The sequence below is a fragment of the Natrix helvetica genome, assembly GCF_964273705.1.
Source record: "Natrix helvetica genome assembly, chromosome: 8".
Classification (NCBI taxonomy): Eukaryota; Metazoa; Chordata; class Lepidosauria; order Squamata; family Natricidae; genus Natrix; species Natrix helvetica.
Genome location: NC_138559.1, coordinates 10,140,255 through 10,167,637, shown reverse-complemented (window position 1 = coordinate 10,167,637; position 27,383 = coordinate 10,140,255). Strand labels below are relative to the sequence as shown.

General features: G+C 44.4%; 1 protein-coding gene across 2 annotated transcripts; it reads right to left on the bottom strand.

The window, feature by feature from the left end:
- Positions 1-692: 692 nt before the first annotated feature.
- Positions 693-22,653, bottom strand: R3HCC1 (R3H domain and coiled-coil containing 1). 2 transcript variants are annotated; one of them, XM_081960761.1, is made up of 8 exons: positions 22,595-22,653; positions 18,983-19,112; positions 17,245-17,382; positions 13,032-14,346; positions 9,035-9,207; positions 5,482-5,552; positions 3,411-3,506; positions 693-1,318 (listed from the first exon to the last, which is right to left on the bottom strand). In XM_081960761.1, the coding sequence occupies exons 2-8, from the start codon at positions 19,051-19,053 to the stop codon at positions 1,170-1,172; spliced, it is 2,013 nt and encodes a 670-aa protein (XP_081816887.1). In that variant the 5' UTR covers positions 19,054-19,112; positions 22,595-22,653; the 3' UTR covers positions 693-1,169. The 2 variants fall into 2 exon arrangements, with proteins under 2 accessions (XP_081816887.1, XP_081816888.1); XM_081960762.1 differs by lacking the exon at positions 22,595-22,653 and adding an exon at positions 21,960-21,981.
- Between the last annotated feature and the right edge of the window lie 4,730 nt (positions 22,654-27,383).

The following is a 27,383-nucleotide window of genomic DNA, read 5'->3' as shown; positions in this document are numbered from 1 at the left end:
CACGCGGAAGGGCCTGGGCCGCAATCAGGGAAAAGGGAGCTGCCCAGGGGGCATTCGCCCCCCCCCCTCCGCAAAACTGACTTCCGGTTTCCGGCACTGCTGCACACACGAAGATCAGCTGAAACCCAGAAGAGGAACGGCCAAACGCCATGCGTGACCAGGCGAAAGGGCTCCGCGTGCCACTTTGGACACGCGTGCCACAGGTTCAGCCTCAAGGGCCTAGGACTGCGCGGCACTTTCAGTCCCAAGGACTTGCTTTCAGAGGGCACCGAGAAGCTAACGTTGCCCCCTTCTAGAACTTTCGCCATCCTCCTGAAGTCGAGAGGTAGCTGCAGGAACCGTCCCAAGTCCCTGGGAGAAACGATCTCTGCTTGAAGGAGCTGCATCTTATAACCCTGAAGGATCTCTTGGGAATCCAAAACTCGAATTCCGCAAGAATCCCGATGTGTCGTTTCTCAAATGTATTTTGGAAGCTGACACCGGGCAAGGCATCGGCTGGCTTCTTCGGTGGGTTATGAAACCCGAGCGATTGATTCGACCAATTGATCAAAAGCTACGGTATGTTCTTCCCGGCCAAAGAATTTCCCTGTCTCCAGCTTGTAACCTGAGAGTAACCCGAGCTTTGAAAGGGACGGCGGGTGTGGGAGGACAGACAAAAGGCACGAGGAGGACAGGAGAACGTTTGATGCCAGTTGAAAGAATTTTAATTCTGTCTCTTGACGGCAATGAGATGCTGAGTTTTTCCCGTCAAGTTTTGCAGAGCGCTTTTAAAAACAGGTTTTCGAAAACTAATCGGCCCTATCGCTTCCATGCCAACAAAGGTGTTTCAGTCAAGGTGCTTCCGTCAATCCTTTGAGTTGGCGGGTGAACTTCTCTCCTCTTAGGCTACAGCGCCCTCTTGTGGGGCCTTCCGGGATCAGCCTCCGTCCCACTCGTCAATTCCCACGGATTAACTTCCCATCCAGCGTGGGAATTTTCCGGTTCTAACACAACACGCATGAAGTTGTGATTATTCCACACCGGCCTGTCTCTACTTCAAAACAACAACAACAACAATAACACCAACACAACCAAAAAAAAAAAAAAAGAACAGATGAGACCCGCCGTCATCACACGGTTGTATACATTGTTTTAATGCCACCCCAAGTCACTTCAAACCACTCTGGTTTTTAATCTGGCAGGTTGGCGGTTGCCGATTCCAATCCTTGGCAGCTGGAATTCTGCTGGTATTTGCGCTGTAATCCTAAGGCTCTGGTTACTAGTCGTCGGGCTACTGCTGTATCTGTCTGGGGTCTTTCTTTAGCCAGCTGAAGGAGCTCTGAGGAAGGGGGAAAAAAAGAGAGAAAGATGGCAGAGAAGGAATAGAAGAATTGGAGAAGGAGCCTTTGGAAGCCTGGCCCAATGAGCTCGAAGCCCCAAATCATTTTATTTCATCACGTAAATCAGATCCAATCTAAATGTAGAGGACTTTATAATTTATATCATCACTTCCTGCTACATGAACAAGCTGAGTGAACTTTGGGTTCATATATTTCCCTCCATTCGGTTCTAAAGCAAATTAATCATACACTTTTCAGCAAACTACCCTTTACCACTATAGCAGGGGTGTCCAAACTTGGGAACTTTAAGACTTGTGGACTTCAACTCCCAGAATTCCCCAGCCTGGGAATTCTGGGAGTTGAAGTCCACAAGTCTTAAAGTTCCCAAGTTTGGACACCCCTGCACTATAGCATTAACGCAAGGAACTACGGCTTGTTTCAATTCAATGGTAACCGACCAAATTAGAACGAGATTCAAATTTGATCCTTGTGTGGTCACCAATCACACTGCCAACAAGTCGTAGTTTGTCATATCAGCAGCTTGCCTTCGGAAGCCGTGGGAGCTTCATCATTGGAGGCTTTCAAGAAGAGACTGGACTGCCATCTGTTAGAAATGGTGTTGTAGGGTCTCCTGCTTGGGCAGGGGGTTGGACTAGATGACCTACAAGGTCCCTTCCAAACTCTGTTAATCTATTTTCTTACAACATCTTCTCGTTGTTATATTTATCAACAAATATATATCAAAAAAAGTTCTTCAAATCTTGATATTAAACTACAGTCGTTCTTCCAGACATCAGTTTCAAAAGGAAGGGCCATGACATTTTAAACTTTCACACACAGTTCATTTATATAGCAGAGAAGACTGCTTCCCAGGATGCTAAAAGTAAGTGGCCTTTCTGAAGCAGTTTTACCCTATTATGATAATGGATCATCATCTTCTTTTAATGACCCCATAATCCTTTGAGGGGTGGAGTCTGGTCAACTGAAGGAAGCTAGCAAAGTGTTTACTGGCCAGATGCCCTTCCTGTCGCCAATGCGGCGTTTTGTTCAGCAGATAAATTCTCATTGTGCCCAGAGAGAGAAATATCTGCCTCTACCTAGGATCAAACTCACAGCCTCCTAATTGTGAGGCGAGAGCTCCACCTCTAGGCCACCGCACCACTCGCTATTATGACCATTGATACTCTCAACAAATCCCAACTTAAACTGTTTTCCTAAAGTCAACAAGACCTAGCTACTTTCCAAATATTCTAGATGTGAGACAGCCAGAAAAATCGTTAGCCTGTTCAGAAGTTTCTTAGCCATCTTTGCTTCTGGGCCACCTGTGAAATTACACCAACATCTCAAATGCAGGACACGAGTTTATTAGCAAAATTATTTTTAAATCTTTACCTTCTAGAAATGACAGATGGAAAAGGTGCTTTGCACACAAGCACAGAAACCAAACAAAGGAAAAAGAGAGAGATTGGTCCTTCCTTTGGCCCATAGACCCAAATGATGCCATAGGGCACTGGAACTAGACACAACCAGAACAACTAGACACAAGGACAGTTTTTTCCCCGAATGCCATCACTCTGCTAAACAACTAATTCCCACGACACTGTCAATCTATTTACTAAGGCTGCATTACTATTATTCTTCTCTTCCTTCCTATTACTTATCCTCTCCAACTTACGACCTGTTGCTTGTATCTTTATGATTTATACTCTTTTATTTAGTTTTCTAGTATGATTTGATTGCTTATTTAGTATCCTATGACTATCATTAAGCATTGTATCTTATGATTCTTGGCGAATGTAATTTTTTTTATGTACACTGAGAGCATCTGCACCGAAGACAAATTTCTAGTGTGTCTAATCACACTTGGCCAATAAAAAAATTGTTTCTGTTCTGTTGTTCTCTTCCTGTTCTTACTCCATCCCATTCTATTCTATTCTCCCACAAGAACTTCCCTGGTGCTGGCAAGTCATCGCAAAACCATGCTAGAATTTAGAAGGAAGGTCACACAAATCCACCTCTAGTTGCACAGAAGTCAAACAAGCCTCCCACTGCTTTTAGGAGGAGACGTGCCAAACCAGTTACGTATCTTACTTGGTCGCTGAAGTGCCTTGATTTTCGACTGTCTCGTTCCATGGATCAGAGGCCGGATTTTGACAGAGGTATAGTTCTGTTCCAGGGCTTGAGATGCTGAAAAATGAGAGAGAATCCTTCGAGATACCAATTCACACTAGATACTTTTGAGCTCAAATGCTCCGGGTTGGCCTCATGTAAGAGAGTTATTAGAGGTTGTCTTGAGGGCGATAAAAGTACAGGGCTTTTCCCTGTCCCAGGAACCTGGGCATTCACTTGCAGTAGCCCAAGAATGCCCAGGATCTGACCCACAGGCCTTGTGTTTGACACATCTGTTCTAGACCAGGGGTGTCAAACTCAATTTCACTGAGGGTCGCATGAGGGTTGTGTTTGACCTTGGGGGGGAAAGGCAGGGGTGGGTTGCTGCCAGTTTTATTACAGGTTCACAGCCCCCTCCCCCAGCGCACCTGATGCATGCTGCGCATGAGTGCATTGTTCAATGTAAATTGTTCTTTGCGCAGGCGCAGAACAATTTACAGTGACTGCACAGTCACTAAAAACCCAAAGGGTGGTGGCTCAGTGGCAGCGTGGGAACAGGTTCGGGGGCATGGCAGGCCTAGGTCGCTGCCGGTTCTGCATCCCAGGCCTGAATTCCGCTACCGGTTCGGCTGAACCAGGCAGAAGCAGGAGCAACCCACCTCTGGGGGAAGGTTGGCCTGGCCATGTGAGCATGGCAGGGTGGGGCTGGCCAGCTCAATGTCACTCGTGTCAGGGACACCAGTGGTGGCCCCAGGTGGAGCTGGGGGCGGTGGGGGGGTTCAATTTTGCTAGGACTTTGTTTGCCTAGCACTTTGCCGGTGAAAACGAAGCTCAGGACCCTCCCGGGCCCAGCAAAAATGAAGCGGGCTCCATTTTCAGCTGCGACGGTCTCCTGCAGCCCTCTGCCAGCAAAAACAGATCTCGCGGCCTATGGCAGACACACCACGGGCCAGTCTGTTGTTTCTGGGGCGGCCCAGTGGGCCAGATCTAAGCACCCTGCAGCCCAGATGTGGCCCACGGACCTTGAGTTGGACACCCCTGTTCTAAAATATTGACATCTTTTTTATATCATGGTTACCAGAACTGGACATAGTATTCCAAGTGTGGCCTTACCAACACACTTAATGTGTGTGATGGCTTAAATAGTTCTTACAACCCAATTTGCAGAGGGAGATGGGAGGATAACGCATCAACACCGAATACAATACAATACAATAGCAGAGCTGAAAGGGAGCTTGGAGGTTTTGTAGTCCAACCCCCTGCCTAGGCAGCAAACCCTATACCATTTCAGACAAATTGCTATCCAACGCATTCACAACTTCTGGAGGCAAGTTGTTCCACTGGTTAATTGTTCTCACTGTCAGGAAATTTCTCCTCAGTTCTAAGTTGCTTCTCTCCTTGATTAGTTTCCACCCATTGCTTCTTGTTCTACCCTCAGGTGCCTTGGAGAATAGCTTGACTCCCTCTTCTTTGTGGCAACCCCTGAGATATTGGAACAATGCTATCATGTCTCCCTTAGTCCTTCTTTCTCTTAAGCTAAACATACCCAGTTCCTGCAACCGTTCTTCATATGTTTTAGTCTCCAGTTCCCTAATCATCTTTGTTGCTCTTCTCTGCACTCTTTCTAGAGTCTCCACAACTTTTCTACATCGTGGCAACCAAAACTGGATGCAAATATTCCAAGTGTGGCCTTATAAAGTGGTATTAACACTTCACGTGATCTTGATTCTATCCCTCTGTTGATGCAGCCTAGAACTGTGTTGGCTTTTTTGGCAGCTGCTGCACACGGCTGGCTCCTATTTAAATGGTTGTCCACTAGGACTCCAAGATCCCTTTCACAGTTACTACTATTGAGCAAGGTACCACCTATACTGTACCTGTGCATTTTGTTCTTCTTGCCTAAATGTAGAACCTTACTCTTTTCACCATTGAATTTCATTTTATTAGATAGTGCCCAATGTTCAAACCCATTAAATAGGAAGCAACGGCAGGCTTTTAGTTTGCGCACTAAAGGGGAAGACATGTGCATGTACAGACAGACAGACAAAATTACCTGCTGCCAAACTGGAAAAGATCCCGAGGGCATGAGTGTCATCAACCCACTGCAACTTAAATCCACTCTCTCTGAAAGAGACAGATCGGCGTTACAATTCTTTAAGTGTCATAGTTTCCTCGGAGTAAGATTTCATGCAAAAGGAGGTCCAATGCTTTCATCTCCCTCCAAGTGTTTTCTGTATTCCTGCCCAGTAAGCAGAATGGGAGGCGCTGGTTTGCTCGCATGCAGAGAGTAGCACTGAACTCAGTGATATGGGGCAGAGGTGGGTTTCTCATACTTTTACCACCGGTTTGCCACACAACGAAAATATGAGCACACGGGTGCATATTTTACTCATGCACACACCTTCCACCCATGTGCACGGCCTTCAACGCATGCACTTTGCTCGTGCGCGCGGCTTACAAACCGTGGCTAAATAGGACAGCATAGAGTCAGGGCAGGTGAGGGGTCTCACACTGTTGGGGGACCCTCTTGTCCCCCAACAATCTGGGCCCTCATTTGATCCACCTCGGAAGGATGGAGGGCTGAGTCAACCTTGAACCAGTCAGGATTGAACTCCTGGCAGTGAGTAGAGTTATCCTGCAATTCTGTATTGTAACCACTGGGCAGGGAGGGAGGGAGGGAGGGAGGACAACAGCAATAGCACTTAAGACTTGTATACTGCTTCATGGTGCTTTTAAAGCCCTCTCTAAGTGATTTACAAAGTCAACCTCTTGCCCCCAACAATCTGGGTCCTCATTTTACCCACCTCGGAAGGATGGAAGGCTGAGTCAACCTTGAGCCTGGTGAAATTCCAACTGCCAAACTGCAGGCAGCCGGCAGTCAGCAGAAGTAGCCTGCAGTACTGCGCTCTAACCACTGCGCCACCACGGCTCATATTTTAGAATATCTGAAATAACTGGCAGGCAGGGTTAGAAGCAAAGCTCTAGACCATAGGTGTCAAACACGCCGCATCACATTGCCGTCACGTGATGTTTCGTGACGCTTTCCCCTTCACGGAGCTGGGGTGGGCGTGGCCTGTGCGTGACCCTCAGGCCTGCAGGCCGCCAATTTGACACCCCTGCTCTAGACTAAAGGAGACTACTGAGCAGTACTTGACTGTAGACAGAGGATGGAGTCAGATTGAGATAATAATAGCATTTTATGATAAAACAAATCAGAATGACCAGGGTACTGAAGAAGAAGTGGAAACAATAATATCTTGCATGCATAACATGAGCATAACATGTTCCAGCAATTCTGTCCATCCACACCACATGTGGAAGACTTCTCTGTTTGAAAAGAAGTCTCTGTTTCTTCCCTTACTGACTGGTGCTGGAAGGGCACCGGATCTAACGAAAACCATCCCTTGGATGGTTAGATTACAGCCGTGGTAATGCAGTGGTTAGAATGCAATATTGCAGGCTAACTGTGCCCACTGCCAGCAGTTCGATCCTGACTGACTCAAGGTTGACTCAGCCTTCCATCCTTCCGAAGTCGGTAAAATGAAGACACAGATTGTTGGGGGCAAGAGGCTGACACTATAAACTGCTTAGTAGAGGGCTGTAGAGCACTGTGAAACACTTCTATCAGCCCAGAACTGGGTTAGCTTTTTTGTCAGCTGCTGCACACAGCTGTCTCCTATTTCAATGGTTCTCCACTAGTCCAATCAAATGTAATGGTTATTTGACTATAGGGATATATTACCCAATATACAATCCATTTACATCCAAAAGCAAACAAATCAATAGAAAATATGCTATTTCTACAAAATGAAACTGGTTTGGTCCAGAGCTTCATTATGGTGCCTTCTGTTAGCATCAAGTCTACATTGGTCACCACCAGTTGGGGGGCCACTGCTCTGGACAGCCTTACAGGAAGCAAGTGAAATCAATCAACCAACATAATAAATTATCTTTCCTAAGGATTCTAGCAAGGCATGGATGAGTCAGGTCATCCTAGTACATTTATTGCTGGAGGAAAATAAAGCTTAAGATTTTTTTTCCTTTCTTTTCTCAGTGCTGCATTTCCCAGCAAGATCTCACCAGCCTCCCCTTCATGTGTATTAATTAGGGGGAAATATTATGCCTGCCACATACCCAACTCTTTGGTTTGGCCTCCAATTATCTGTCAGCTCACAGAGGCATTGCCCTAATCAAGGGATGAACAGTAGGTGTCCTGAAGAATGTATTCTATTTAATCTCCTTTTTTCCCCCCAACGCCATCAAAGAAAAGACTGCATAAGCTGCATAATTAACTTTGCAAATCCGTCATTGCATAATGCGGTAAAGACTATGAAGGGAGGCTGTTTCAATGCTTAGACCTCCATTCAAGCAGGGCTGTTAGGAAGGATCAGAAACAAGAATGTCCAACCTTGCAAGAAATGGGGTTTTAGTTCTAGCTACAGGAAGCAAACCAGGGGTGAAATGCTACCAGTTCGGGCCAGTTTAACTGCCCCAACCAGCAGTTAAAAAATGTTTTTTAAAAGTTTTTAAAAGATTCCGACGATCAGCTGTGACCTGCCATCCTCTGAACTGTTTTTTAAATTATTTAAAGCATTTTTTACTACCTGTTTGCCCAAACCAGTAGTAAAAAATGCTTTTAAAAGTTCAATCAGCTGTGACAATCACTAGTGCCGCGCGATTGTCAGAATTTTTTTCCTACTTTTTAAAAGCATTTTTACTACCTATAGTAAAACCGGTAGTTAAAAAATGCTTTTAAAAGGTTTTTTTTTTAAAAAAAAAGTTGGCCATGCCCACTCAGTCACATGATCCGCCCACCAAACCACACCCACAGAACCGTAGGGAAAAATTTTGAACTTCGCCACTGAAGCAAACTCAGCTTAACTGTTATTTTCTTCCTAACCCGCTTGGGAAATATTGGTCAGGCTTTGGAGCTAAGTCAAGGAAGGCCATTGGAGTGCTCTTAAAACACTTAAGGGATTGAAATGGAAATCACTAGTTGTGGTTTGCTGACTGAGGAATTCTGGGAGTTGAAGTCCACAAGTCTTAAAAGTTGCCAAGGGTGGAGACCCTTGATTTGGATAACCGAGACTCTCCACAGATTCTCTAAATTTTATATAGAGGTTATACAAAGGTTACGTACAGGCATGAGCAGAAAACTGCCATGCGCCTTAGTAACCAATGACCTTAACTATCTATGAGCTCACCTAATTAGTAGAACCAGGAACTATTGTGTGATGTGAGATTCTACCCTGGCTGGGATGGTCTTAGAGATTGACAAAGAGAATGTGCCAATAAGATGCTGTGACTACCTATTTATTTTATTTATTTATTTATTAGATTTCTAGACCGCCCCCTCTCCCAGAAAGGGACTCGGGGCGGTGTCCTATGCTCTTGCTTTGCTTGTTGAAACTGTATAAAAGCCAAATAAACTCTGTGGATCCAGAGGCAGACAGACATTTTGGACACCTGCTATGATGGATTTCTGAGTCCTACAATTTTACATTCACATCTCTGTAAAGTAACAACGCATTTCCCCTGCAGAAAGGATGTTCTGCTTTTGGTCTTAAGTACCAGGACGGTCCAGAACAGGAAAAACCATCACTTACTGGAAATCTGCAAAGGCCTCCATAAGATGTTCGGTTTTTAGCAATGGGGAAAAATCGTAGATCTCTAGCACATGGCCAAAATCTCCTTCGTTGATCTGTGCCTCCCCATAACCGGAATAATCAAACTGAATCTTCTCAATGCTTATGTCTTTTATGGTCAAATAATTCGTGATCTGGAAAAAAAAAGAGAGCAAAAAAACCCTCATCTTTACATCTTCACTTCTACACAGTAAGAATCAACGCAAGCCACAATCAGCAAAACTAGGCAGTCGTCTTTCTGGATGTGCTTTTTAACATTTTGAGCGACAGCTGAAATACCATGTTGGAATTCCATCTCTATCATTATAATACATATGGCCATCTACTGAGTAATAAATTCCTGCTAATTAGCGTTCACGGAGCAATTATCCGATCCCATAAAAAAGAATAAAAGCCCAGAAATAATTCTGGAGACGTAAAAGTGGATCAGCAATTTCGATAAAAGCCTCGGTAACATTGTTGAAAATATAAAAACTTTAAACAAGAAAATACACAGAATGTATAACTTTGTTGTTTGTACCTTATGATTTATGTCAATTGCTTCTTTGTAGAATCCTGTTATGATTTTTCTAGATTGCTTATGTAGTATCCTATGACTAACACGGAGTGTTGCATCTTATATTTTATGATGATTGTATTTTATGATTATGATCATGATTTATCACTTTCTTGCTTGTATGTACAATAGTGGCCAAAATGGTGGAAACCTCTTGAGAAAAGTGTATTTCTAAGGTTTGATGGCTAATAACACCCCTTTTTGGGGAGGAGCTTCAAGATAATCATATTCCACTGCTGGAACAGCCTGGGAATAGCCCAGACCTTAAACCAATTGAAGAGGGACACGGTGGCTCAGTGGCTAAGATGCTGAGCTTGTCGATCAGAAAGGTTGGCAGTTTGACGGATTGAATCCCTAGCGCTGCATAATGGAGTGAGCTCCCGGTACTTGTCCCAGCTTCTGCCAACCTAGCAGTTCGAAAGCACATAAAAATGCAAGTAGAAAAATAGGGACCACCTTTGGTGGGACGGTAACAGCGTTCCATGCGCCTTCACATGACCACGGAGGCGTCTTCGGACAGCGCTGCCTCTTCCGCTTTGAAACAGAGATGACCACCTCCCCTTAGAGTCGGGAACGGCTAGCACATATGTGCAAGGAGAACCTTTACCTTTACCTAGCCCAAATGAAAATCTATGGGACTAAAGAAACTTGTTAGTCAGAAACGACCCAGCAATAAAACCCAGTTAATAGAAGCAATCATACAATCTTGGTTGGAGAACTAAAAGACTTGGTTCACTCTATGGGAAGACGTTGTAAGGTCGTAATTCATGCTAAAGGTTACCCAACTAAATATTAACTGACATGGTGATAATTTTTGTATCTCTTGTTTTTTCTACGATGATAATTTTTGTATATCTCATTTCTTCTTTAGAATTGCTATTCTAATAACAAATCCTTCATAAAAGTTATTGCATTACATTCTGGATTAAGTTATCTTTCGATTCGTATATAATTTTATGGTACTACTACTAAAAAAAAAAGTGGTGTTATTAGCTAGTTTTAGAAATACACTTTTCCCAAAAGGTTTTCCAAAATTTGGGCCGCTACTGCACACTGAGAGCTTATGTACCCGAGATGAATTCCTTGTGTGTCCAGTAACGTTTGGCCAATAAACAATTCGGTTCTATTTATAATATTTAAAAGAACAATGATACTCAAGATAGTTCTGCTTTCCCTGCCCTAACACTTTAAATATCTGATTATTTTTTACGCCGATTGAACCCCTAGGAGAAGAATTATTCATTAACAATAAAATGCTGTTCAATTGCAGTAGATTTAAAAAAATGGAATCAAATCAAGAAAGGCAAAATCGCGTTTGCATATTAAGTATTTTGTGCTACTTTTCACTTCCCAAAGAAAGGATCCAAGTGGGAATAATCTTTGCCAAGTGATGGACAGACAGCGCACTGAGAAACAGCAGGTTGGCTGCTCATGCTAAGCCAAGACCTGATATATATTTTGCTGCCGGGAAATAACATAGGTGGAAACAATGCTTATTGTGGAACAAAACTCCCCTTGAGAAGGACAGAAAATAGTGTGCTAAAATCAGAAAGGTACTTTACAAAATACCATGGATTTCACTTCTATTGTGGCCTGTTGGCTCCAGCAGCCGAATTAGGAGAGAGAGAGAGAGAGAGAGAGAGAGAGAGAGAGAGAGAGAGAGAGAGAGAGAGAGAGAGGAGAGAGAGGGAGGGAGGGAGGGAGGGAGGGAGGGGGAGGGAGGGAGGGAGAGGGAGAGGGAGAGGGAGAGGGAGAGGGAGAGAGAGAGAGAGAGAGAGAGAGAGAGAGAGAGAGAGAGATGGATCCTGGACCTGACGCACAGGTGCACAGAAGGCAGAGGAGAGGAGAGCAGTGGAAATCTATGAGCCGGTCCTTGGGACAGAAGAGCCACCGCTGCTAGCAAGGCCCCGCCCTAGCTCTAGAGTTAAAAGGCAGGGGGCGGAGATGAATAGATGTGGCTGACAACTATTCATCTTCCTGCCAGACAGACTTATTAGCCTGCGTTGAGAGAGAAACCTTTTGCCAGGGCTGCTGGCATTCCTAATAACGGAATCTTTTGAGTTTATGTCAGAGGGTCTGTTGTGTTTGGGGAGCTGGGTCAGAACAGCTTCCCATGAACCTGGTGCATTCAATAGACCAGGGGTGGGGAACTGTGGCTCTTTTGCGACTTGTGGACTTCAACTCCCAGAATTCCAGAACCAACATAGCTGCCTCAGGAATTCTGGGAGTTGAAGTCCACAAGTCGCAAAAGAGCCACAGTTCCCCACCCCTGCAATAGACGATGGTTTACTGGTTTACTGCAGTGTGTCAAGTCAGTCAGTGAATAGTTGACACGCACACACAAAAACGCAAATAACAAAGCACAGGTAGTCTTCGACTTACGACCGCAATTGAGCCCAAAATTTACGTTGCTAAGTGAGACATTTGTTAAGTGAACTTTGGCCTATTTTACGACTTTTCTTGCCAGAGTTGTTAAGTGAATCACTGCAGTTCTTAAGTTAGTAGCAAGGTTGTTAAGTGAATCTGGCTTCCCCCATTGACTTTGCTTGTCCGAAGGTCACAAAAACATGACCCCGGGACGCTCCAGCTGTCATAAATACGAGTCAGTTGCCAAGCGTCTGAATTTCGATCAGACGACCATGGGGATGGCCCAAGAGCCGTAAGGGTGAAAAGCGGTCATCGGCCTCTTTTTTCGGTTGCCATTGCAACTTTGAATGGTCACTAAATGAGCTGATGTTAAATCGAGGACTCCCTGTAAAGAAGAAACTTGGGTTTCACAGTTATTTTTTTATTTCTTAAATTGAGATAGCTGCCCAATTCATGCTTCTCGTTCTGCAGGGGGATTGGTGAGGACCGCACATGGCTTGGTCTAGATCAGGGGTCTCCAACCTTGGCAACTTTAAGCCTGGTGGACTTCAACTCCCAGAATTCCCCAGAGAGCAAAGCAATTTTAAGCCTGCCGGACTTGAGGCTCAATTGTGGCCGTATTTCAAGGACTCCCTGCAAATCAAATAAAAGTTGTTCCCAACTTTAGGAGGCGGTGCTCATCTCCGTTTCAAAGCCGAAGAGCCAGCGCTGTCCGAAGACGTCTCCTTGGTCATGTGGCCGGCATGACTCAATGCCGAAGGCGCACGGAACGCTGTTCCCTTCCCACCAAAGGTGGTCCCTATTTTTCTACCTGCATTTGTACGTGCTTTCGAACTGCTAGGTTGGCAGAAGCTGGAAGAAGTAACAGGAGCTCACTCTGTTACGCGGTTCTAGGGATTTGAACTGCCGAACTGCTGACTTTTCTGATCGACAAGCTCAGCGTCTTAGCCACTGAGCCACTGTGTCCCCTTATAAAATTATTACATGAAATAAAGCCAGGTCTCGTGGAAACAAATAATGACACCGTGCTCTTACCTCTTGCAAGAGTTCTGTCCCGCAATCATCTTCAAATACGCTGCTCTTCCCTTCTGCTGAAGAGACGCCCGTGCTCCTATCCCCAGCAGACAGCTCGACCCCTGGCCACTGATGCCCCTCCAGGCCTACAGGCTCTTTCTTCTGGCTTTCAAACTGTAGCTTGGCTTTATTGGGATTGGGGATGGAGGGGTGCAAGTAGGGTTCAGCTTGAGGATTGAGCCGAGATGGGATTTTGCAACTGTCCCACCTGGGGAAGTCTTCCTTCAGGAGTTCAGGTGGCTGGGCTTGGCCAGACTCCAACGGAAGTGCAACGGTGCAATCTTGAAGCTGGGTTTCCGCCGGCAACTCACTGTGGTCCTTGGAGGACTCTACAGTTCTCATTCCCAGTTCTGGGAGAAGTTTGCACTCCTCTCCTCCGTCGGCACATAGACATGTCCTTTGGTCATTTCCAAAGAGGGGTAAGTCCTGAGTAGATTTCAACAGGAAAGCATCTGAAGCACTTGTCTCCCTGTTTCCAGGAAGGAACGTATCGCTTCCTAACAGAATGGAATCCTGGCCACTTTTATCCAAACCTTCAGGAAAGAACGGCTTTGCGCTCAAATTCTGGACCTGTGGACCTTTGATCTCCTGGCCCTCAGGCGAAGTTGAGTGTCCACTTAGTTTTGAAAGAGCGTCAACAAAAGTCTCCATCAGTTCTTCCGGGAGACCCGAGTTCCCACCGCTTTCTGGGACGAAAATATTTCCGCCATCTTTACATTGCGGACCTATTTCAGAGAGGTTCGGACTACTTTTGGATACTGATGTGGCCACCTTCACGTTCTCTCGCTTTTCGAGGTCAGGCGCCCTCGGTGCGTCCTTCCAAAAAGAGACATCTGGGCAGCCCAGAGCCCCTCTGCCACTTTGACTGGCAGACCCCATATCTGAATGCCTTTGCTTGGGTGGGGGTTGGGACTTTGTGTTTTCATATTCCGTCTTGCGTCCATCTGGAATCCTTTCACTGCCAGATGTTTGACATTCCTCCTTGTTGCTGCTCATGCAATGGGACCCACTCTCAAACGCTTCCATGGAGCTACCTTGCCCCGTGTCCTCCAGCTTCTTCCGCATAGCCCTAGGGACATAGAGAGCTCTGTCTGGCTTTTTGGGGGGCTGCCTTCTAGGCCGGCCGTTGCCTCTTCGGGCTTGGGAACTGCTGGCCAAGGCTTCCATCTGCCGTGGGCCTCCTCTGGATCGGCTCCCTCTGCTTCTGGCCTGGGGAGGGTGGTTGAAGTGAGAAGCTTCAACACCACCATTGGGGCACTCTGGTTCATCGGGCAACCTAAATCCAAGAGAAGAATCCGAAACACCAAGAAATAGACAAGTCAATGTTTTAGAACTCCATTTTGACTACAAAACCAGGACGGCTAAGATATCAATAATTAATGTATATGTATTTGCACAATATTGGAAAAGTGGAGATTCCTACCGAAGAGAAGGTGATTAGGAAAATATTACGTAGAATGTGCAGAAATGAACAGACTAACACTGGCAATTAAGGAGAAAGAGCAATCTGATTATTATATGATATGGGAGGTGTTTTACAAAATGGCTAGAGAACAAAAAAAGGAATTTGGAAATAAGAGAAGAAGATAAAAAGAAGAATAGAAAATGTATTAAGACGGAGATAAGAATAAAATGATCATTGTTAGCATGAATATGATGAAAATATGTATAATCAATGTTATTATGAATAGAATAGAATAGAATAGAATAGAATAGAATAGAATAGAATAGAATAGAATAGAATAGAATAGAATGTTTTATTGGTCAAGTGTGATTGGAGACACAAGTAATGTGTCTCTGGTGGATATGCTCTCAGTGTACACAAGAAGACAAGATACATTCATCAAGAAACATAAGGTATAACACTTATTGATAGACATAGGGTACAAATAAGCGATAAGGAGAATCAATATCAATATAAATCGTAAGGATACAAGCAACAAAATTACAGTCATGCAGTTATAAGTGGGAAGAGATGGGTGATAGGAACGATGAGTGATTATTGCACATAGAAGATATCCAAGAAGACATGTTAAGACGGAAATGATTTATAAAGTTTAACTGTATAATGTATTATAATTTATGGAAGAATGTCGCACAGAAATATCTTTACCCAGATGACACACTGCTTAAGGAAAGATGGAATGTATGTATTTTAAAATTGGAAAATAAAAAACTTTTACAGAAACAGACACAAAAAACCAAGCCAAAATCAAGAGTCTGTCTTTATTAAAGAATCCAGTGGCACCTGCTAGCTGTACAGTGGCGACTTGGTCCATAATCCTTCCAGAGTCTCATAGAAAAATGGCCAATGACTGCAGATTACTGCTTTTTTCTCAATATAATTCACATTGGATATGCGAAAGTAGAATAAGATCTTTGCTTGTCCCTATTCTTAAACAAGCAAAAGGGAGAAAAGGATGATCGGTTATGAAATACCCAGGTTCTCCTCTCTTGGGCAGGGGGTTGGGCGAGAAGACCTCCAAGGTCCCTTTAGCCCCGTTATTCTATGATTCTATAGAAACTCTAAAACAAAATAGCTTCTATGCTGCCTCATTTGGGGAAATTTAAGAATTCCTCTCTAGGGACGTAGTGGCTCAGTGGCTAAGATGCTGAGGGTGTCGATCAGAAAGGTCGGCAGTTCAGTGGTTCGAATCCCTAGCGCCTCGTAACGGAGTGAGCTCCCGTTACTTGTCCCAATTTCTGCCAACCTAGCAATTCGAAAACATGCAAAAATGCAAGTAGAAAAATAGGGACCACCTTTGGTGGGAAGGTAACAGCGTTCCATGCACCTTTGGCATTTGGTCATGCCGGCCACATGACCACGGAGACGTCTTTGGACAATGCTGGCTCTTTGGCTTTGAAACAGAGATGAGCACCGCCCCCTAGAGTCGTGAACGACTAGCACATATGTGCGAGGGGAACCTTTACCTTAAGGATTCCTCACTTGCGAAAAAACTGACATACCGTTAACATTTTGAATGCAAAGAATATGGCAAATTGCTCTGAAACACTAAACTGTGGGGAATAAAATGTGTCAGATCCTCTTTTTGAAAGATCTTGGTTGCGTTCATTATGCCGGTTATGGGCTCTTAATCAAAATCTTAATCTCTTCAACTTTCCAACTCTTCTTACCTCAATACAAAATAAACAGCCCAAAAAATTGGAAGTTGTAAGTTAATGCCCTCTTTTCTTACTTTTTCTCTTCCCCCTTGTATTCCACACCCCCTTTTCCCGTTCCCTTTCCCGCCCTTAATTTTTTATTTTCTTTTTTCTTTTATATTATATATAATAAAATAAAATTTTAAATAGAAAAAAATCTTAATCTCTTATTCATTTAATACATTGGATTTATTTTTTATTTAATTTGTTTTTAAAATTAATCATAATCTCTTGTTCATTTAATATAATTCATTTAATTTATTTTTAATGTATTGTTTTTAAAATTAAATCTTAATCTCTTGTTCATTTAATTTAATACAGTTCTAGGCTGCATAAACAGAGGGATAGAATCAAGATCCCATGAAGTGTTAATACCACTTTATAATGCCATGCTAAGGTCACACTTGGAATATTTGCATTCAGTTTTGGTTGCCACGATGTAAAAAAGATGTGGAGACTCTAGAAAGAGTGCAGAGAAGAGCAACGAAGATGATTAGGGAACTGGGGGCTAAAACATATGAAGAACGGTTGCAGGAACTAGGTATGTCTAGCTTAAGAGAAAGAAGGACTAGGGGAGACATAATAGCAGTGTTCCAATATCTCAGGGGTTGCCCCAAAGAAGAGGGAGTCAAACTATTCCCCAAAGCACCTGAGGGTAGAACAAGAAGCAATGGGTGGAAACTAATCAAGGAGACGAGCAACTTAGAACAGGAGAAATTTCCTGACAGTTAGAACAATTAATCAGTGGAACAGAAATTGCCTCCAGAAGTTGTGAATGCCCCAACACTGGAAGTCTTTAAGAAGATATAGGATAGCCATTTGTCTGGAACAGTATAGGGTTTCTGCCTAAGCAGGGGGTTGGACTAGAAGACCTCCAAGGTCCCTTCCAACTCTTTTATTCCAAATACATTTAATTTACTTTTAAAAACAATGACGTTTTATTTATTCATGTAAACCTCTTATTCAGTTCTTGGCGCTGAAAGTCAGCCATTAAAAAACGGGAGCCTCCCACCTGACTGCCGCATGACAGACCACCGTCCTCCTCCTCCATCCTTCTCCAACAGAAAAGCTGCTCAGGAGCTCAACGTCATCAACGGTTCGGTGGATCAAGTATCTCAGGCGACTAGACAGAGGAGGAAACAAGAGGACTCTGCAAGGAAGGAAGACACAGAATAAAATCAGTTGCTCTCGAGAAAGGGCAGCATCAGTGGCTCAGCAGTTAAGATGCTGGGCACGTCAGCTGGAAAGCCAGTAGCCCAGGTTGGAGACCCGAGCGGCACGAGACGGGGTGAGTTCCGGTCCTCGCTCCAGCTCCTGCCAACCTAGCAGTTCGAAAAGCATGCAAATCATCTTCTTTTAACCACCCCATAATCCCTTGTGGGTGGAGTCTGGGCAACGGAATGCAGCTGAGTGTTTACTGGCCGGATGCCCTTCCTGTCGCCAATGCAGAATTTTGTTCAGCAGATAAATTCTCATTGTGCCCAGAGAGAGAAATATCTGCCTCTACGTAGGATCAAACTCACAGCCTCCTGATTGTGAGGCGAGAGCGCCACCTCTAGGTCACCACAACACTTTAGAAAAGCATGCAAATGTGAGTAGATAAATAGGTACCACTTTGGTGGGAAGCTAACAGCTGGCCACATGACCACAGAAATGTCTTCGAGACATCGGCTTTCTTATTTAAGAAAGGGACAATTTAGCAGCCACAAGAGAGAAAGAGACCCAGTTTGGTCTAGTGGTTAATGCACCAGGCTAGAAAGCGGGAGACCGTGAGTTCAAGTCCCGCCTTAGCCATGAAATCCAGCTGGGTGACTTTGGGCCAGTCACTCTCTCTCTCTCAGCCCAACCCACTTCACAGGGTTGTTGTGTGGAAAAGAGGAGAAAGGTGAGCTGGATATGCCTGCTGCCTTGTGTAAAAAATAATAAAGGTGGGATACAAATAAATAAATAAAAGTAAGATTTTATATTATATATATATATATATATGTATGTATGTATGTATGTATGTTGTATTTGTACTGATAAATAAAGGGAGACTAGTATAGATCTATTTCGAGCTAATTAGCTCTCATCAGCTAGCCATACCCTTAAACCATATTTTTATTTTTAATGTTGCCTTTTTATTTATTTATCAGTACAAATAAAACATATATATATATAGAGAGAGAGAGAAGGTGATGTGGCCCACCAGGGGAGCTGGTGACAGACTCAGACAGTGAAGAGGTTGGGGAGGAACCTGGGCCAGTCCTGGAGTCTGGGGAAGGCTCTGATGAGGGCTCTGTGTCGGAGGCAGAGAGGGGGCCAGGGCTGTCTGACAATTATCAGCTCCCTTCAGAGTCGGAGATCACTGGGGCAGAAGAACAGCTGGAGTCTGTTTCCAGTGTGCACATGTGCAGAGGTGCCAGACGAAGGGAACAGCTAAAGAACAGGGGTCGACTTGGGAGTAAGGCCACAGGTGGACGATGAATGGCCCCTCCCAGAGGAAATAAAAGAGGAACAACAGGGGAGTGGAGTTTGCAGGAGACAGTTTGCTTAATTGGTTGGTGACTCTCCGAGACTCCTTGCCAAGTTTTACAGATGTCGACCTGGCAGCTCTCCAAGCCAGATAAGGTCTGTGACCGTAAATCCTCCCTTGGAAGACTTTGCTGGATGTGAATGAGCAGAATTCACAGTCAATTAATAAAAGGGGTTTTTGTCGGGACAAGGCATCATGGTTTGGGAAGCCCTTGGTCAGAACAGAAGCTTCTTACTTTTCCAGCTGGTTCTGTAGCAGGAAGTGATCCAGTTCCTCCATGATTTTGTCCACAAAATCATTCTCCATAGGAGAAAGGAACACGCCGTCCAAACAACGCAGCGCCAGGGTGACAGTGGGGTGGTAGCCTGTTAAGAGGGCAACAAAATTGGGCAGATAATTAGACCAGGCCAAAAAGGTCTCCTCCATTCATCAAGAATAATCTTGTGCTACGGCTTATTTTTTTAATATCCCTATATTATCTATATGTTATTATAATTATGATTATTACTGCTATCACTCCTAGATTTGCTATATAACAACAGTCAAATATTAAGTACCATATTTTTCAGAGTATAAGACGCACCGGAGTATAAGACGCACCACGTTTTTGAAGTGGCAAATTAAAAAAAAACGTTTTGCACTCCGCAGACCTCTCAAAAATGGCCTGTTTTTGGGTCAAAAAAAAAGGGCATGCATAGCCTTTAGGAGGCTTGTAGAGTGCTCCTAGGTGCTGGGCCTGTTTTTTGCTCATTTCTGCCCTCCTCAGTCCCCAGGAGCACTCTGAAAGCCTCCTAAAGGCTCTGCACGTCCATTTTTGTGAAGGGGACGGGGTTTCGGGAGGCAAAAAATGCTGTATTCGGTGTATTCAGATTTTCAGCCTCTTTTTGGGGGGGAAAAAGGTGTGTCTTATACTCCGAAGAATATGGTAGATTTGAAACGGAAAGACGACCATATGTGTCTATCAATAGTTAGATAATAGAAGCATAGACGTTAAAAGGTTAAGAGAATGATTAATTAAATAATGAAAAGTTATTGATACGAAGAATAAATATTATCAATGTGTTACCATAATTATGATTATTACTGCTATCAACACACTGTTCATGTGGGTATTAAGTTTTGTTTTCTTCTAATGTAATTTCAAGAAAATGTAGAGTTATAGTTGAAAGAGACGATACCTGGAAAATATACTGTGCTTTGTAGGGAAATGGAAATTCATATACAATAATGAAAAGAAAAAGATGGTAGGAAAGAGAAGTGGAGAGATGAAGGGAGAGAGGGACGTGGAGGGGAGAAAGACCCAGGGAAGAGGAGAAGAAAGGAGGCCGAAGAAGAGGGAAGGAAAGAGGGAAGTGGATGGGAGGAGAGCAGTAGGAGAAAGGGAAGGAGAGGGAAGTGGAGAAGAGGAGAAGGAAGGAGGGAAGGAGGGGGAAGCAGAGGGGAGAAGGGAAGAGAGGGAAGGAGAAGGAAAGAAAAGGAAAGAGATTGTCGCAAAATTGAAACTGTTATGTATTATATAGGAAAATGTATAATAAAAACATTTAATAAAGAAGAACAGAGATCTCCAATCTAGAATTCTGGAAGTTGAAGTCCTCTAGGCTTAAAGTTGCCAAGGTTGGAGATCCCTGTTATAAAATACATAGGTCTTTGACATACAACCGCAACAGGGACCAGAATTTTTATTGCCAGGCAAGGCAATTGTTGAGTCCTGCCTGATTTTACGTCATATTTTTTTTTGCCATGGATGGTAAGCAAACCATTGCGGTTGTTAAGTGAATCACGTGTTCTTTAAGGAACTCAGTCCACCACCACCCCTGTCCCCCCATCAACTTTGCTTGTTAGAAGTTAGCTGGAAAGACATTGCCATCGTTTAGATCCGTGCTGATTGTCAATTGATCCCGTGATCACGGGGATGTGGCAACAATTGTAAGTGAGAGTGTAAGTCACTCTTTGCGATGCCCAGTGCCGTTGTGACTTCAAACGTTTGCCAATTGAATGTTTGCGGATTGGGGGCTACCTATATAGATGCAAATGTAGAGTGGCTGCATTCTAAAGGTTGGCATAGCTAAGAAAATGAATGCACAGGTTACAGATAATATCTGCTAAATAGAAATGCAAAATATTGTAAATTGTCTAGGGAAAGTTTGGGAAAGGTGTACATATGTATGTATTTGAATTTAAAGGCTTCTATATATCTCCCAGTGTTGTTTGCTTTACTGATTTACGAGAATTTAAAGGTTTCTATATGTATCACCCAGTATTTATTTATTTGTGAGAATTCAAAGGATTCTCTCAGAGGTGGGTTGCGCCTGAACTGGTAGTGGCAGCGACAGGAGGCTCTGCCCACCCGCCCGGATGCTTCTGCGCATGCGAAGAAGTGTTGGGTGCGCCTGCACATGAGCAAACTGTAGTAAAAAAAATTAGAAATCAACCACTTGATTCTATGTATCTCCATTTATTATTTTTGATTATCTATCCATCCATCCATCCATTTCTACATTCTATCTATCTATCTATCTATCATCTATCTATCTATCATCTATCTATCTACCTACCTACCTATCATCTATCTATCTATCTATCTATCTATCATCGATCTATCGATCTATCTACCTACCTACCTACCTACCATCTATCTATCTACCTACCTACCTACCTACCTACTTACTTACCTACCTACCTATCATCTATCTATCTATCTATTTAGCTATCTAGCTATCATCTACATACCTACCTACTTACCCATCCATCCATCCATCCATCTATCAATCTATCTATTTCTACATTATATTTATCTATCCATCCATTCATTTATCAATCTATCTATTTCTACATATCTACTACCTACCTACCTACCTACCTATCATCTAACTATCATCTATCTATCTATCTATCTATCTATCTATCTATCTATCTATCTATCTATCATCTATCATCTATTTCTACATTATATCTATCCATCCATCCACCCATGCATTCATCCACTCTCAAGTGATTCTGGGGAGTTTCAACCAAAAAAAAAATACAAATTACAAAATTTTCTTTTCCCTTGTTTCTTTTTCTTTCTTTTTTTTAAATCCCTGCGGGATACAAACAGGTGCAAGGTGATTGTGGTTGTTTTAAAGGCAGCTGGGTTGTGTGTGTGTGTGTGTGTGTGTGTTTTAAATGTGCTTGCTTTATTTATTTATTTAGCAAAACAGACCCTTGGCCACCTTGAGCAATCGTCTACTATTCCCAAATCGTCTCCTGGCCCTTGATGGCCAACCTAAAAGACAAAGAGGCAGCCTGGGGATTTGTGGGGGGGGGGGTTGAGAGAGGGGGGGGAGAGAATGGGGAGGAGAGAGAAAGCGGGGGGGGGGGGGGACACACAAAGCCACCGCGCATCTGCAACCAGCTTGCACCAGTTCTCTCCAAAGGACCGATAAGACGAAGCAGCCTCTGCCAGCCGATCCCTCCCCCCCCCATGATGCCAGTGGATGCCCTTGTCACAAAGCCGAAGGGGTGGGAGGCTGGCTTGAATCTCCCCCCGCCTCGCTGGAGCGCCCCCCCCCCCGGTCCCCTCTGCCCACCTGCCAGCCTCTGCCCACCTGCGCCCACCCGGGGCATCGCGCGCAGCATCTCCAACACCCGTGCGCTCCGCTGGGAGTGCACCGTTGGCCGGGGAAGCCAGGCAGGGCGGCCCCGCGCCAACCAACGGACCCCCCGAAGCCTCTTGCGGGGCTTCTTCTCCTTCCCCCGCCAAAGCCAAGCCAGCCAGCCGGGGATTGGGAGAGTTGAGCCGGGGGCTGCGCTGGGGGGAAGCCCCCCACCCACCCGTCCTCCTCCCCGGAGGGGACCCTGCACGTACCGCGAGGCCGGGCTGGAGCAGTGCGTCCTCTTCCCCGGCAAGCGGATGGCTCCGGCTCCTCCCCGCCTCCCTCCCGCGCCCATCCTCGGTCCACGTGAGCGCCGCCGGCTCGGATTGGGCGCTGCGCCCGGTGGCAGCCGCGCCTCCGCTCCGGCGAAGGGAGGGGAAAAGAAAACTGCCGCTTCCCCCCCTCCGGTGCCTGGATTCGAACCCGTCCCCGATACGGCGAGTCCTCGACCTACCCGTGCAACGGAGCCCCAAATGTCAGTTCTTAAAGCGAGGCAGCGTAAATGTTGGCCCCATTCTATAACTATGGGGAATGGACACCCTCCCGTTGTTAAGTGAAGCCTGAGGTCCTTAAGCGGATCAGGCTCCACCCACCCACCCCCGACTTTGCTTGTCGGAAGCCGACTGAGAAGGTTGCAAATAGCAATCGCCCTTAAGATATTCATATTGCGTAAGACCTAAGTGCTCTTGTAAGTCATATTCCCCCCCCCCTCCTCATTTTCCCCGCCTGGGAGAGAGGGAAATAGCACTTCAGCTTATATACCGCTTTACGGTGCTTTACAGCCCTCTCTAAGTCAGCCTCTTTGCCCCCAACAGTTTGGGTCTTTATTTTACCCACCTCGGAAGGAGGACGGAAGTCTGAGTCAACCTTGAGCCTGGTGAGATTTGAACTGTCAAACTGCAGGCAGCCGGCAGGCAGCAGACGTTTCCTTCCTTCCTTCCTTCCTTCCTTCCTTCCTTCCTTCCTTCCTTCCTTCCTTCCTTCCTTCCTTCCTCCCTTCCTCCCTTCCTCCCTTCCTCCCTCCCTCCCTCCCTCCCTTCCTTCCTTTCCACATAGCAATAGCACTTTACAGCCCTCTCTAAGCAGTTTACAGAGTCAGCCTCTTGGCCCCAACAATCTGGGTCCTCATTTTACCCACCTCGGAAGGACGGAAGGCTGAGTCAACCTTGAGCCTGGTGAGACTCGAACTGCCAAATTGCAGGCAGCCGGCAGGCAGCAGAAGGAGCCTGCAATACTGCACACTAACCACTGCCACCACGGCTCATCTATCTTTCATCTCTCTATCAATCGCAATAGCACTTTTTTTGCAATAGCACTTAGACTTGTATACCGCTTCACGGTGCTTTGTTACAGCCCTCTCTAAGCGGATTGCAGAGTCAGCCTCTTGCCCCCCAACAACCGGGGTCCTCGTTTGACCCACCTCGGAAGGATGGAAGGCTGAGTCAACCTTGAGCCTGGTGAGATTCGAACTGCTGAACTGCAGTCAGCAGAAGTAGCCTGCAGTACTGCATTCTAACCACTGAGCCCCCCACGGCTGTGCATCTCTACAAACTGGGAATGACCCAATTGGCATGAATACCTGCCAGTTGCCAAGCATCCAAATTTTGATCCCGTGATCTTGGGGAGGCTGATCTGGTCATAAGTGTGATAAATGACTCATCGGTCACTTCTTTTTAGAGCCCTTGTCGCTTTGAACGGTCGCTCAACGAATGGTTTGTAAGTTGAGGACTGTCTGCATAAGAGTAGATCTATTACTCCTATTTTAACTTCCATATGTTGGAGGTGAGAAGTTGAGGACTTTTTTTTAAGGCAGAGGTGAGGGAAAGTTCCTAGGAATTGTTGATAAATGGCAAGTTTAAGCATGTTGGGCTAGCGGTACAGGTAGTCCTTGACTTACAAGAGTTCATTTAGTGACCATTCAAAGTCGCGACGACACTGAAAATGTGACTTGTGACCGTTGTTCACAGCTGCAAACTTTGCAACATTCCTGTGATTGCGTGATTAATTTAGATTGCTTGGCAACTGGTTCATACTTATGACTGAGCCCCAAGGTCACGACCATTGCAGCAACCTCATGATCTTGTGGTCAAAATTCAGATGCCCAGGCTATTAACTTATCAACTGCGGGATTCACTTAACAACTGTGGCCATGTAATGAAAAATGTTTTATGTATGTTTTAATTGAAGGAGATAAGTAATAATACAATTATGTTGTTCAATAGATTAATAACGATACAATGAAAGACCGACATACATATGAATTGAATAATTTAGAATACTTTGTTTTAAAATGTAGGATAAGGATAATAATGAATCTGTGTACATTTAATAGACGATTGGTAGTATTATGCATAACCCTAGGTAGTGATGTATATTATAAAGATATCTTGTTGTTGATAAATAGTTTAATAAGGAAGTAATGAAAGATTGGTGTATTTATGAAGGGAGCATTTAGAATACTTTGTTTAAAAATGAAGGAACAGTATTTTTGTTGGAATGTATGATGTACAAGGACAACAATGGACATAAGCATACCTGATGGATGATTAGTGGGACTATGCATAAGTAGTGATGTATAAACATAAATAGTTGGTAAATTCTTTTATATTGTAAAAATTATCAGAATGAGATAAGTGATTACATAAAGGTATATTGTTATTAAATAGATAATTAAGAATGCAAGGGAATTAGGTTTGCAGAAAGGAAAGAAATATTAACTGTAATTGAATATATGATGTAAAATGAAAGTGAGATATCCAGTCATATTAGATGGAAATTTTGTGACTGTATATGTAACTGAAAATATGGATGCACAAAAGCTTGTAACCAAACGACATGCTGTATGTAATGGATGAGAATTTTTAATGTTTTTTATGTTTAAATTTGTTTTAAAAATTATTTTAAAAAAAATAACTGCGGCCAGAAAGCTCTTAAAATGGAGCAAAACTCCTTTAACAAATGCCTCACTTAACAACAGACATTTTGAGCTCAACTATAATCACAAGTCGAGGACTACCTGCATTATCTATTTGTCTGGATGCCCACAGAGACAGAGGAATGCCACATCCTTCTTGAGGGCTTGATTTTCCAAGACAAGGAAGGCTTGTTGTAGGGCAGTGTTAGGGATCACCTCTAGCTCTTAACTGAATAAACCATAGTTAGTTGTGAACAAACCATCAAGGAAACCCCACTTTTTTCTAGCTATGGGGCAGTGACGGCTAACGTTTTTGTGCCGAGTGCCGAAAGCGCTTGCACCCATAATGCGATGTGCGTGGCTACCCGCGCGCCCTGCCCCCCCGCGCATGCACTCGCAACCCCCACATGCGTATGTGACCTCCCTGCATGCACCCCACCCCATGCATGTACCCCATCCCCACACATGCGCACGTGACACCCCCCATGCGCGCCCTATGCCCACATTCCCGCACAACACTGGTTGCACACGCATGCACCCTGCCCTGCACATGCGACCCCCGCATGCATGCATATGACCCCCACATGTGCACCATGCTCCCCCCCCCAAATCAGCTGGCCGACAGCATGCACACATGCACGGCGGAGCTGAGCTGGGGTGGCAGCTCATGTGCCTGCAGAGACGTCACAGCTATAGGGAGTGGGGAAGGGAAGGAGAGCGCTCACCAGACCTGTGCTCCTTCAGAGGGGCTCTGAAAAGAGGCTGAAGACTGAGAAAATAGGCAACTGGTTGTAGGTAGCCGTAGGGCCAAAGATCCCCCACCCTTGCATCAATCAGGAAGGGAGGGTGTGGTCTATGGCACCCAGCTCTTCCCCACGTTTGAGCATTCACCACTGAGTGGCAATCACCGCTTTAAGAGAAAACTTACTCGATCTTCAGTTGGTAAAGGGTCATCCCTCCAGCGGTTCTGAGCTTTCTAGTTGCTGATCTCGGCATTGTTTGCTGGGTTCTAGAAGGCCCATTGTCTCCCTTAAAGGGCCCGTGGCTGAATTCGCACGGAGCCCACTTCCCAGCAATGGAGGTTCAACTAAGCCATCCTTGCAGGTTAGGGGTGTCCAACCTTGGCAATTTTAAGACTCGTGGACCAAATATGTATAAACATTTGAGTTAAGATATCAGAGTTAATATGGATTATACTTGATGACGCTAGAAGAGATGCACAAAAACCTTTTGTAACCAACTGATACACTTTCTACAGTATGTAAAGAAGGAGGATTTTTATCTTTGTTTTGAAAATTAAAAATAAATAAAAAAGTTTTTTGGGGAAAAAAAAGACTTGTGGACCTTTTTTTAAAAAAAAAGGTTTTTTTTAATTTTTCCTTTCAGATTCACTCTTAGATATACATTCTTACAATTGTTATTTAATATTTGTCAATTCAGATCATTTTCAAACCTGTATATTTCACATTTTGATATTTTCTTATTTCCCCTCCCCCTATATTAATCATGTGTCGCCTGAGATACTTATTTCACGTTTTCTTCCTTTTTCTTTTCTATTTATATCTTTTTTCAAGCCACTCATAAAATCGCCCCCGTGTCCTGTAGTACACTTGATTCCTCCTTGTCCTTTATTCTCAATGTCAACCTGTTCATTTCTGCGTAGTCTTAATTGTCAGGCCTGCAGTTATATTCCTGGACTCTGATTTAATTCTGCATGATATTTGGAACACTGACAGTAATACCTTCTTTATTACCTCCCCTCCCGATGGGATTTTGTTTGCTTTCCAGTTTCGTGCAAACACAATTCTAGCTGCTGTTATTATTGGTACAATCAAATATGAATCTTCTTTACTGTATTTCTCTGGTGGAATACCCAATAAAAATGTCTCTGGCTTAAACTCCACGGGTTTATGTATCGTTTTCTCTAACCGTGTTTGTATTTTAACCCAATAGCTTTTTGCATGTGATTTGTGGACCTCGACTCCCAGAATTGTCCAGCCAATTGGACATCCCCGCTGCAGATTATTCTATCCAGTATTCTGAATCGTGCACTAACGGCATCATTGGATTTTCTTGACCTGCTAGAT

Coding starts and splice junctions, on each gene's coding strand:
- R3HCC1 (XM_081960761.1), bottom strand. CDS start 19,053: ATGGAGAATGATTTTGTGGACAAAATCATGGAGGAACTGGATCACTTC. Junction 3,507..5,481: donor CTTTTCCAGTTTGGCAGCAG/GTAATTTTGTCT, acceptor CTCATTTTTCAG/CATCTCAAGCCCTGGAACAG. Junction 1,319..3,410: donor CAAGGCACTTCAGCGACCAA/GTAAGATACGTA, acceptor CCCCTTCCTCAG/AGCTCCTTCAGCTGGCTAAA.